The sequence below is a fragment of the Aptenodytes forsteri genome, unplaced genomic scaffold (genome assembly GCF_000699145.1).
Source record: "Aptenodytes forsteri isolate BGI_AS27 unplaced genomic scaffold, ASM69914v1 Scaffold166, whole genome shotgun sequence".
Lineage (NCBI taxonomy): Eukaryota > Metazoa > Chordata > Aves > Sphenisciformes > Spheniscidae > Aptenodytes > Aptenodytes forsteri.
Genome location: NW_008796110.1, coordinates 879,774 through 893,439, shown reverse-complemented (window position 1 = coordinate 893,439; position 13,666 = coordinate 879,774). Strand labels below are relative to the sequence as shown.

At 38.4% G+C, this 13,666-nt stretch overlaps 1 protein-coding gene across 1 annotated transcript in view; it reads left to right on the top strand.

Annotated features, from left to right (window-relative positions):
- The first annotated feature begins 3,047 nt into the window (after positions 1 to 3,047).
- Positions 3,048 to 13,666, top strand: part of IL17REL (interleukin 17 receptor E like) — a 48,345-nt gene continuing 37,726 nt past the window's right edge. The window contains exon 1 of the mRNA XM_019474050.1: positions 3,048 to 3,149. Within this exon, the coding sequence (XP_019329595.1) occupies positions 3,048 to 3,149 (102 nt within the window). The remainder of the gene's footprint in view (positions 3,150 to 13,666) is intronic.

Sequence of the window (13,666 nt, the reverse complement as noted above, 5' to 3'; positions counted from 1 at the left end):
ATTTCACATGCATAGATGCTTCTACATAAATGATAGTTTTCAAAAAACGTGGCATGGGTCTATTACACTGCCCAGCTTTTAGTGGGAATGTTAGCCTAATGGGGGTTCTGTAACCTGATGTAATAAAAACAATGGATGAATGCTGCAACTCCAGGATACAAATTATGTAGGAACGGTAAAGTAGATTGTGCTAGTTTAGACATGATTTTAAAAAAGTTTACTGTCAAATACAGTAAATAACAATAAGGTTGTTGCCTGCTGAACTTAATAACAGGTATTACAAAAACTGTCTGGACTGAAACACTGTTCCTGCATAGAAAGAGTACACTGTTAGAGCAGTGCTACTAACCACTTTATTCGGAAGGTGACAGAGGTGTGCTAAGAAATACCAGAAACAGTAAGAGAGAAGAAAACTTAATAAGTGAGCGACATCAGTCATTTCTATAGAAACTGGAGGAGTGTTACCTCAGGGCTTGACACAGAAACTAAATTTGTAAACACTACAAATGACTGTTGCTTAGAGCAAGTAATCACAGACCCCATAGGAAGAGAAAGAACTGTTGGTCCCCTTCCAAGCAGCCACTCAAAAAGCCACTCTTCAATAGTGGCACAAGTTCAATGTCCAAAAGAATGTGCTATGCTAATGTATAAGTAAAAAAGGAACTATATAAAATGAATAAGTCTCCAAAAGGAAATTAAAAGGAGCAATTGAAAGGGTAGAAGCTTTCCAGGCACAAGGAGCTTCTTTAAAATCAATGTAGGGAAAACTCAGAACAGTACATATATAAGATATCCCCCAAAATGCCACCTGTAAGAAAACATCTTTTTGCAGCTCCCAACGCAATATTTTTAAGAAAAGCCAGTACCATCCTTTTTTAACCAAAGATGAGAAGGAAGCCTCCTAAAAAGTCTATGGAGCTGACTAGTAATGGAGATATGAAAGGACACCTTTTGCTCAAGGAATCTAATGACAGTAAAAAAATGAAGTGCTTGCTTGCAGTGGGGTTCATTACAGGGGAACCTACTGAAGGGTGAGTTGGAGGAATTGTCTCAGATCTAAGTTTAAAACAAATAATCCAAAAGAATAAGACTCATATCTGAAACAGCATTCAAACAGTATTCTACAGGGTCTCATAAATTGCAGTTGAAATTGAAGTTGCAAAACTACTAACTGTGGTGTGTGCTGAACTAGCTTGCTTGCAGTAGACATACTGGTAAATGATACACTAAGGAGAGTCAAAATGGCTTTTTGGTAGAGGGACATCATGCTTCTGATGATTCAGTCAACATCACTATGCTATTGTGTAAAAGATCCTTGATCTGCTCACTCCTGAATATTGTGTGCAGGACCCCCTATCTTACAAAAGAGTATAGTAAAAATGAAGAGGTATGTTCTTAATCTTAGAAAAAATAGGGGAGGTATGCTAGAAATCAATAAAATTGTGACTATTTTGGCAAAGGTGAGATGACAATGGATATTCTCTATTTTTTCTAAAGTAAGAACAAGGGGGGAACCCATCTGAACTATTTGGAAGCAGTTTATAAATCAAAACAAAGCAAATAAACATAGTTTAATTGTGTAACTCATTGCCAGAAGAAGTTTTGAAAACCAAAAGGATAAATAGATGCAAATAGTTGTTGTACAAATTCATGTAAGAAATGTCCAGAAACAGCTATTAAAGACAGTGATGTGCACATGGCTTTCAGTTCAGGAAATCCATAAGAACCAGGTCATTGGAACTTGGCAGCATATAGGGTAAAATAATCCATGGAAGTAGAATATTTAACTTCTTTCTTACTTTTCCTAAGCATCTGCTACTGATCCTATTAGGCACAGGAGAGTGGACTGGGCAGATCTTTGATCTGGTGTATTTTTATGTATAGATGACAAAATTTAATTGTTATTTTTTAGCCAAAATAATTAAATAACAATTTGTTCAGTACTGTGATTGATACTGCTCTTTATCTTCCAAAAATAGTGTCTTATTGCAAAATTGACAAACTGGACTCACATGAAAGTATCTAAAATACAAGTATAGTAGATACATTGGCAGAGTAGACATTGTCTTTTACCTGTTTATTAAAAAAAATATAGATGCAAAGCCAGATCCTAGCACATGGTGTTAATTGTGTATTCCCTACTTTAACTGATGTAAAAGGTTTTGCAAGAGAACTCTATGAGGGAATAACTCCCTGTTCCACCTATGGGCATAACACACCACATAGAGCCTCCATATGAACCAGAGATTGTGTTTTTTGGAATGCTTGTTCCTTGTGATGGGTAGTGGGACTATGCAAGGTAGCACCCAGAAAGGCATTCCTGGGCATTTTGTTATGCTAACAGGTATTGAGGTGTTGTGACTCACTTGTGCACCACTTTCAGAGCTTTTCAGAGCTGCTGGTGTTGAGCTTCTTTAGCAAAGCATGCATACTTCCAAGTGTGTTGAAAATCCAAAAACTGGAGACAGGCTGTAGAACAAGAGGCTTCTGTTGATACAATTAAATAATAAGTGAAATAAGTTCAAGGCACAGATTTCTAGGGTAAAAGAATCTGTTCTTCCTGCTGATGAAAACCAAGAAACCAGTCTTCCAAGACTACCCACCTCAGCAAAGCTGTTTTTCTTTTTATTCAATGCATTAGAAAACCAGGAAAATAAGTAGACATAAGAATGCATTTGGATTCCAGTGAACCTGCCTGGTACATCACTCTAGAAGCAAAATTCCCATTTATACATAGAATTTACAGAAAAGAAATTTGCTAAAACTGATCTAAAGCTGACATGATGAAATCCAAAAGGAAAAGGCTTTTACTGTGATTGTCAGAAATTCACGTTTCCCATTTTTCACTACGGAACATAAGAAATGAGTTGAACATGCTTTATATTTCCCACAACTAGCAATTTTCTGTCTTTGGAAAGTTTTAGAGGGAGGAGCTCAGAGGTGCTGTGGGAGGGACTAAAATTCATATTAAAGTTTTGGCATGAGAGGGAGAATTGTCAGAGTAGAAGGTTTCTTCTGAGGTTTTGCTTTTTTTTTTTCAATTTAGGATGATAAGTATTCATGTTCAAATTCTTCTAATAATTCTTTTTTGGAATTCTGATTGTCAGATTATTCCCAGGATTGAAGAATGTGGACTTTCATGTTCTCAGGTAATCTCTTACTTGTTCCTATTTGCTGTTTATTAATATAGTAGTTGTATGCTGCCAAAATAATTCTAAGAAAAGAAAGAAAGCAAAAATGGAAAGATATTTCAGCTGTCCTGAACATTCACTTTATATTTCTGTCATTCTGAATTAAGTATCCAAAATGGCAAAGATGACTGTTAGGAAGGGAGTAAGAAAATGCATCTTACACTATTTCCAAGTGCTGTTGTTAGTACCTTTTTTAATCTGTCTTTTGTATTTGAAAAAAATGATTTCGTTCATATTCATTACTTTGGAGAGTCAGTTTTTACAACAGCAGTGGTGCCAAAGAGATGAGGGACAGAGGAACGGGAGGTTTCAGAAATTGCTAATTATGTTAGGAATATACGAAACACTGACTTTCCTGTGAATAAATGAATTACGTTTGAGAAAGAGTAAAACCTGTTTTTCATTCTGTGGGATGAATGTAACTGCAGTATTAAATTTAATGACTTGTGTATGTGCATAAAAGTGGAGTGTGAACCATACCATCTCTATAATAGCTTTGAATTTTTTATATTTCCAAATATCCCCACAAAGGGGCGGTATGGAGATATTCTGCTTCTGTTGGCATTCTGAAACTGTAAGAATAGAGTAAATTGAAAGATAAATAAAAAAAGGATAAAATAATAGGGAATCTGACTTTCAGTCTTGATAGAGGATGATAACTATGTACTTGCTACAGAGAAGTGGAATTGATAGCATGAAAGAATTTGGCTGGTGGTACAGACTCCTGCTTGAAGATGTCTGTTTAGGACAGGCAATGAGACATACTAATGATTGTCTAAATGTGGTGGTACTATCCAGATATTAAGTTAGTACATGTTACAGCAATTTATTCTATATTTTATACGTGTATCCTAGAAAATATCAGGACTAAAGATGCTTATAAAATACTAGATTGAGGGGAACCCCCCCCTATATTTAAAGTTGTTTAATATTCCCGCATTCAAATTCTGTAGTCTCTATCCACTTAGATAATGTTTTTAGAATGATAAAATATAGTCATAAGAGATTAATCTTTAGATGTACCTGAGCACTTTTCAAGAATTTTTATGTATTTATGTTTATGAATGCAAACACACATGTATTTTAAATAATTTATGCTCCTTGGTCTGCTGCAACGAAAGTTTAAAATAGAAATGATTTACCGTTCTAATTTATCCTTCCAAAGACTGTATGACTATCAGACTCAGCATGTAAAAAACACTAGCAGCCTTTTTCGGTGGGATTCGGTCTAGGGGATAGGATTTACCTCTGGGGACCTTAAAGGGCATTTTTCTCTGTCATATCTTAGGTATGTTAAGAAGACTGATTCACTAGATGCCTAAGATACAGACACAACCCTGAGGCTTGGTAGACTGGATCCCGTTCTTTGCCACTGTCGTGGTTTAACCCCAGCCAGCAACTAAGCACCACACAGCTGCTTGCTCACTAGCCCCCGGTGGGATGGGGAAGAGAATCGGAAGAGTAAAAGTGGGAAAACTTGTGGGTTGAGATAAAGACAGTTTAATAGGTAAAGCAAAAGCCGCCACACAAGCAAAGCAAAACAAGGAATTCATTCACTCCTTCCCATTGGCAGGCAGGTGTTCAGCCATCTCCAGGAAAGCAGGGCTCCATCACGCGTAACAGTTACTTGGGAAGACAAACGTCATCACTCTGAACGTCCCCCCCTTCCTTCTTCTTCCCCCAGCTTTATATGCTGAGCATGACGTCGCTGGTGGGGTGGTGTGAGGAGCAGAAAAGGCCTTGACTCTGTGTAAGCACTGCTCAGCAGTAACTAAAACATCTTTCTATTATCAACACTGTTTTCAGCACAAATCCAAAACATAGCCCCATACTAGCTACTATGAAGAAAACTAACTCTGTCCCAGCCAAAACCAGCACAGCCTTCAAGAGTTTGTCTTACAACTTTTCCAATACTGAAGGTTGGATAACTGAGAAAGGTGTATTTTTTTTAATTTACAGGGGAAATACATTGTTTCCAGTATAATGGACTCAATCAATCATTTGTGATGTTAAAGATAGGACTCAGTTCATGTTCTCTATGTAATGTTTCTGCTAGTTATATTCACTAGAATCTTGAATGCATTAATGACTTTTTAAGACAAAAATGTTTTCTCACTGGGAACAATCATGATCTCAACAGGACAAATTACTGCCAGCGTAGCATTTTCAATCTAGTGCAAAGCATTTTAGCTACATAAACTTTAGAGTCTCATGACTAGCTTATTAGTGAAAACTCCTTCCTCCTTTCCCTTTGGAAGTAACTTCAATTTCCCTACATAACTGACCACAATTTGTGGCCTCAATCCCATTCCTACCTGAGTTACTTTAAAAGGGAGCAGTTTTTCTTCTCCATATTTTAAAACTCAATTGTCTTTATAGGGGCACTAACCAGGGGTTATAATTTGTCTATGTGCAATATATGTGTGCTGCCTTCTGCTACAGCATATCGGATCACAAAGTAGAGAATCAATGCCATTTTTTCTAGCAATTTGCTTAATGTGATAATGAGATATTGTAATTTTAAAATTATCAGAAGTTTTCTGTGGCTGCTATTGCTACAAGTGAGTATTACAGAAAATTGTTTTTTTCTTTATGAAGTTTTCCCATAAGTTTGTATAGCAGATTTCTCTTCTGCAGAGTCAACCCAGAGGTTGTGTGGTTCTTCATAAAGCAGTAGGGGAATGAAAAGCATTAAGTTGCATTTTTCTGCATTTTTCAAACTGTGGGTATTGTCAGAAGGTTTTGAGCAGGTTTAATAACTGAAACTGTTGAGTTTAACCAGCAAACTAGATTTTAAGATGGCTGTGTCCCTTGAATATTTGTAAGCAGTTTTGACCTCCTTAGGTACTCCTTGTCAGAGTAAAGCATTGGTTGTACTTAAGAGGGAAATAGTGACATAACTGTTTTGAGGTATGTGACTTAAAACCCCTTCACATTAAACTGTTTAGATTTTGGATCTTATTACAACTTTATGAATCGTTCTTAGTTTACCATGAGAATTCAGCAAGACATCCTTGCATTGCCTTGTATAAGGCAATATCCAGGTTTCATTACTATACCACAAACTGTACTTCTGTTCCATACAGGAAAGGAAAAAAACAAAAGAACATTGGATGTTTATGCAAGTATTACGTGAAAATTTAAACAGCATGAAAATATACAATTGTGAGTTGAGTGATGGCAAAGGAACAACCAAGCTTTTATTATGTATTATGATTTATTTCTCCTTCCTTATTTTAGTGGCTTGGCTTTAGAGCTCGCGTGATATTGTGGTATTCAAAGGTTAAATACAATGGGCTTGGTCTCCATGCCTCACCCAATAGCAAACACAGTTATCAACCAAGTTTCCCTGTAAAAGCATAGGGGAATCCCAGCCCGCAATTGAAATTGGGTTTGTGCCCTACTCATTTTACAATCCACATTGTTTGCAGGCTGTACACAAAGAAACAGGCTTACGCCAAATTTGACTCAACAGCTGGTAAAGATCAAGAGCACTACATTTAAAAAAAGCTCTTCAGAAAACTATGAAATAGTATTTGTATTGTCTGCCATTAAATGTAGTAACACTTCCAAAGTCCATGGATAAAGAAGGAAACCCTAAACTGAATCTGGGATTTCCCTGAAATTATAAAGGTTATTGGCAGCAAATTCTTGATATAGCTGCTGCCTGTTCATGCTATTCATAGTCCAAGTATGTGGTGTTTCTTTACTGGATATTTATGCCATGGATCAGCCCATTCTTGCTGAATACTACACACTGCAAAACCAGTGAAATAATACAGCCCTTAGGCCACTAACTCAGCTGACATAAATTGGCATTCTTTCTTCATTATTAAGGTAAGAAATTCATATTTTAAAAGTGATCCCAAGCCTCTAAAAAATGGACATGATAATCTAGGTGACATAATTCAGTTGTTCTCTAAAATCTGTTTGAAAAACTAGTTTTAGATATGGAAGATGTCTAAAGACTCTGATCAGAGACCTGGCTTCCTCAGAGTGAGTGAGAGAGAGAGAAGTACAGTGTGAAGTCCCAACATAGGAAGATGATTCACCACAGACGTTTTTGTGTATGCATTGATATACCTGATGACTGGAGGAGATGCATAAAAATATAAAACATATCCTCTGCTAATATTTGCTGAGATGCATTACAATCCACGAGAGCATGCCCTAGATAGAAAGCCTGGGTTTTGCATCCCTGTCTGTCATTGATTCACTTGTGTGGCCCTATTCAAGTAATTTCCTTTCTCCAGTTTTCACAAGTACAAAGTAGTGCTGACCTTCCTGTGTGATGTGTCTTAATTATGTGTTTTAATTAAGTGCTTTGAATACTATAATTAAGTGTTAAGTACTCATTAGTCAAAGCAGTCATACTTAAGGGGCTCAATCATGTTGAGTCACTGTATTAGAGTGATATTAACCCATTTGCTTAGATATCCCTGCTTGCCTCCTCTGCTGGTAGTCAGAAGAGCTGCAGTTTAGCAAGTTTAGATGACTTACCTCTTGGACTGTGTTTTAGATTTGCTCTTAGGGTCAAAAATAGCTTGGCAATGGCATGAGACACTTAGCTTCCACTTTTCCTGCTGTGTCTTATGCCACTGGTTGGGTGCCATCCCGTTTCCTCACCTCCTGAGAAGAAGACAGCCAGTGACAGGTACAAGCAGGGACTTACAAAACTCTCCAGTGTTCCTCATTATTAGAGCATCTACCACCACTTCTTTCAGGAGAGATAGAGATGGAGAAAGCTTTGCAATTCAGAACTTACAAAAAATGCAATGGTAGCTCTTGGGTTTTTTTCTTTCTCGCTTCTGCCTTCCTCAAGAACTCTGGAAAAAGGTTACAAGGTCTGGAAAGAGATAAGCCACTGGAGTAGCAAGAGCAGAGGCACTACAGACAGTAATGAAAGATGGGGGCACAAAATTAACAGATGTTGGAACTGGACCTGACGAGGTGTCCTGAAACTGAAACACAAGGCAGTGCTAGAAGCTTCACCACCATGAGACGTCAACATAAGTGTGCAATCAGTACCCGTAGCAAGAAGTAGATATTAAAAAAAAAAAAAGGGATATATAAGCAAGCTCAGCAGGAGATGGGAGCAGCTGACCTTTATTGTCAGCAGTGAACTTTAGCTCACAAATCTCTCTCAGCCCTGATCTTAGGGAGGGAAGATATCCTTCAGCTCCATTTGGACCCAAAGTTCAGTGGTGGATATTGAGATTTGGGAGTAGGTGCTTTCCACAGCTGCAGAATATCGCTGTCTGACTGACTGCTTTGCAGTTGGAAATCTACTTCTAATTTGATCAAATCTAGGCAGGACAAATTTTTTAGGAGTGGTAATAACTTTAACGAGACCATGTGGTGTGGCCTAGCTGGAATTCTTGCAGTAAAGTCTAGGATTAGCTTAATTTGTACCTGTTACTTTGTCATGTTTGCTTATACTGTCCCATTCTTCCTCTCTTGCCAGAATGCCTGTGCATGGGAGAGAACCAGGGATGATAAAAAATGAGAAGGACCGAAAAGAGGTTTTAAAGGACTTCTTTCTAAGGATAGCTTTGGATACTCTACTGGCTTTTTGGCTCAGCATTGAGAAGCTAGACCTCACTCCCAGATAGGTAGGTAATTTGGACCCAAGAAAGGAGTTTCCTCCTATCTCCAACTGAAAATCATTTGATTTCTGGGAGCCATGAATTCCCGTGCGCTGTGCTGTGGCTATCAGGCTGCTCAAACCAGGAACCCACATTTGAAGTTCTATGCGTTGCATTACCATCATCCCCACAAGAGATCCCTAGGTTTTATATATCAACTCTGGCACAGATATTTTCATAGTAGTTTTCATACTCTCAGGAGAATATTTTTCCTTATAAAACTTCTTTTCTGATTTTGTTAACATTTATTGGCTGTTTTTTGAAAACCGGGAAATTATTTGCCATCTTAAAAACACAAAACAGAAAATATGCCCCGAACAGCAGTGTGTTGCTGAGGAAGTTCCAGGCCATCTCTGAACTACTTGGCTAGGAATGATCGCAGAACCGGTAAATTCATGTATATTCAGATGTGATACGGACACATCACAGTCCTGACCCTGCCTTCACAACTGTAGGAATTCACTGGGCCAGAATTTTCTGTGGTCATGAATAAGCTGGAAAGTCACAGTAACTAACGATGCTAAGCACTGGAATAGATTGCCTGTGGAGCTTACAGAGATCTCCGCACATGTTAAGCAAATCTCTCTCACATATGTCTCAGATAAAGGTCATTCTTCCTAAGGCAGAAATGTAGAGTACATGGCATCTTGAGTTCTTTTCTAACCCTAATATCTTTGCTTTTATTCATAAAGTTCTCTTTTGTGGGATCTAAAGATCATCAAGTCATATTTAACTTATTCCTTTGGAACAGTCAACAGAGCCAAAGACCTGTCTTGCTGTATTGCATATCCTGCCCTTTCAGCATGCAAAATATGGGACTCACCATGAAAACTGTATGGGACATACAATCTCATTCAGGAAGTGTCTGTGCAAAAATGAAGAGAGTTTTAGTTTTACTTTGCAAATTATCTGTGGCTCTTTCTCTTGCAAGAAAATGTTTCAACTTAGGTGCTTTGAATATGTGTGGTAAATTTCAATCATTTCTGGAAAACTGATTGTCTTGGAGTTGCCTCTACTTGCCTGCATATTTTCAGAACATATGAATCATATAAACAACATTGTACAGTACTAGATGTGCATTCATTGTCTTTTCTTGGAAAAACTTTAAGGAAATAGAATTTATTGCAGTTAATACATTTCACTGTCTCCAGTTTTGTTTTTCCCTTTCATCCCTACATATGCAAAATTCCTTGATCTTTTTTCCACTTCCTCATCTCCCTGACCTGCTGTTCTTCCTTCCATGACTGCAATGACAGTTTTCTCCATTACTTTTCAAATTTTGATATCTTTGTATTATAGTTTTTCACCATTTGCGGTTTGGTTTTTTTACATTTATTTTTGCAGTTCTCATTATAGTATCATGCTTCATGCCTAGTTTTTGGTCAGTAGTATGTGTTCTTTTAATTTTTTCCCCTCATTTTCAGTACCTTATATTTCTATATGATATAATAGAATAATTTTTAGAGCATGGTCACATCTGTGTTACCATTCAGTCTGCCTTTGTAGCTTATTTTCTCTTCCACTTAGGGGGAAAAAAACCCATACACTTTTTAGGCGAATGTGTGGCATAGGTGGTTTTCAGTGAGTAAGGGCTATCATTAAAAATGAGACAGAGGGTGAAGCAACATACAAAGGTACTGAATGCTGATGGGTTTATTAAGCTGAGGCCATGCCCAGGAATTATTGCTGCCTTTAGGGACAACAGCATGATCAGGAGCGTCAGGTGAAACAATGCTGCTGTTGTAAAGTTGGTAGAATCCTGCCTCTTTGGAAGCCCTTTTGGATCTCTGCCTCCTTTAATTGGACTGTGCTAACTTTAGCAACTACAGTATGTGGAAGATACACAAGATAGATAAAGCCAAACTATATGATTATTCCATAGTTTGTTTTTTTTTTCCTTCCCCAAGCCCCCACAAAATTATGAGTTAACAATAAAAAGAGAAATAGACTATGTAATGACTTTTCAAGTAATTATTTTTTATTTTGTATTTTATATGATTTATTCTTCCTTAGCATTTCCAAATTGATTCATAACTAGCTTCTATATCAGTTACCTCAAACTGCAAATGTTTCAGCTGGAATGCACAGTATAGATATTTCCAGTAGGGCTTTTCTATGGCAAATTTTGAATGTTTTTTAATTTTTCATGTACTCACACTGCTAGCTCTTTCAAGGAAAGGTGTTTTTGGCTTTTCTTGCTCTTGATAGGGGAGGAAAGGCATGTATGCAGGGATTCTGGTATAAGATTTCTGATATAGGTTTAAGACTTTCAGATGCCATAATAATACAAATGTGAATAGTTAGGAAATAATCCTCTCTCAAAAATTTTCAAGTATACAGCTGCAAAAAAAAGTTTTTCACCTACGTGTACTAAGAAGATTTTCGTCAATTTGCTGTGGCTAGAGTGTTTCTGTACCTCAAGCAAGCACAATTAGAGCTAGTCAGGCATCTTTATCATTAAGTCTTTAATGGAAGCAGTTCCTTAACTGATACTGTGGCACCAGGAAGGAATGCAGTGGCCCCTCAGGTTTGCCATCTGAGACTACTCTACCACTGCTTCTAGCATGGCCTGAGGGATCATTTGTATGGCCTTACATCCTTACACAACAACGTAACAAGCTAAGGCTAGAATAAAACCAAAGTCAACCTTTAAAAATATTTCTCAGCAGGAAGAGCTATAATCAGGGGTAGTTCCAAGTTTATTTAGGTTTGAAATTTTTCTCTGTTTAAGAAGAAGAGGGAGAAACACCATTTTTATGGGAGCTACAAAACCCAGAAACATGCTCCTGTGTTTCTCTCCATGGCTTTGAAGGGTGTCTCAGCCCTGACACGTGGCCTCCAAAGTCTTGAAACTTTTATAAGAAATAATTACCAAGTGTGCTTTGTTGTTCTAAATTTTAGTATGACTTTGTGATCCACACTGGCAGGGTTGGGATTAGCAAGTTCATTTTTGTTTTTAAGCTCCTCTGCCCCCAACATTTCAAGATAGTACCAACATTCACCCATTCTATGACCCTGCTTCTTTCCTATGGTTCCAGGTTATTAAATACAGATTAAATGGAGATCATGAGAAAGCATTAGTGACTTGTCAGGGCAGTATGAGAAACCTGCATGCTCAGCATGGTGCTGCCTCAAGTTAGGCAAAGGAAAAAGTTAAGCACCGGGTTAGTCTGAACTCCACTCTCTAGAGCCCAGGCACCTGAGTTATGAGCCAGAGTTTGACGTTCTCTCTTCAGAGTAGCTGCTGAAAGCCATTCTTCCAAAGTTTCAGTTTCTGGATTTTTTTCTGATGACTGCTTAAAATAAAATGTAAGTGGCCTTTGAAGTAGGAAACAGATCTCCCATTTGAATGTTTGTCGTGGTTTAACTTCAGTCGGCAACTAAGCACCACGCAGCCGCTCGCTCACTCCCCCCCACCCGGTGGGATGGGGGAGAGAATTGGAAGAGCACAAGTTAGAAAAACTCGTGGGTTGAGATAAAAACAGTTTAATAATTGAAATAAAATGATAATAATAATAATATGATAATAATAATAATAATACACAAAGCAAGTGATGCACAGTACAATTGCTCACCACCCGCCGACCGATGCCCAGCCAGTCCCCGAGCAGCGGCCCCCCCCCCGGCCAGCTTTCCCCAGTTTATGTACTGAGCATGACGTCACATGGTATGGAATGTCCCTTTGGCCAGTTTGGCTGTGCCCCCTCCCAGCTTCTTGTGCACCTTCAGCCTTCTCAGTCGGTAGAACATGGGAAGCTGAAAAGTCCTTGGCTAGTGTAAGCATTACCTAGCAACAACTAAAACATCGGTGCGTTATCAACTTTGTTCTCATCCTAAATCCAAAACACTGTACCAGCTACTAGAAAAGAAATTAACTCTATCCCTGCTGAAACCAGGACAATGTTGAAAGCACTCAGCTTTAAAAATTACACTGCATCTTGCCTGTCCTTCTCTCAGATCATCGTTCTTTCATTTCCTCCCTATACAATATCACTACTTTGACAGGAGGCCTGGGAAACCCTCTCATTTACTGGGCAGCATGGCAAACAGACAACTTAGGGTTAGAACTGCTTCAGGTTAAGGAGGATGTTGAACCTGGCTATCCCTTGAGGTAAGGACTTGAAAGCTAGACTATAAAAGCTAGAACATGCCCATATTCTGCTTTCCTCTTCTAACATTTTCAGTTTGAAAGAAGCTAGGCTTGAGCTTTGTTAGTTTGGCCTCTGTTATTATTAAATATCCTCTAGCCACCTGTTACTCTGGGGGACGAGGCTGTCTCACAAGTGAGTGTATGCTATCCCAAAGAGCTTTGGCATGAGCTAGATGTCATTCCAGCTTTGTTCTGGTCATGAACTAAACACCAAACTACATGCATCCAGGGAGCTTTCAGATCAGAAAGGGAGGTGCCTAATAAGCCTCTAGTGTTAGGTGGCAATTAATAGGGTATTATGGATCATGGTGTTTGGCTAAGATTACCACGGTTTGCTTAAATCATGTTTCAGGTACCTAAATCCTCTTTTAGATTTGGCTGACTTAATCTTATTTTGCAAATGACTGCAATCTTTGGCTTCATTTCACTACCAGTAGTAATGCAAAATTCGCACAGAGAAATTGCCTTACTTGGAAATGATGTGATCCTTTTCTCATGGGCAAAGCTGAAGTTTGTATAGGTGTATTGGGTTTGCATGGCAAGGTTTTGGTAGTGGAGGGGCTACAGGGGTGGCTTCTGTCAGAAGCTGCTAGAAGCTTCCTCTGTGTCCTATAGAGCCAGTTCCAGCCGACTCCAAGACGGGCCCGCCACTGGCCAAGGCCGAGCCAGCCAGTGACGGG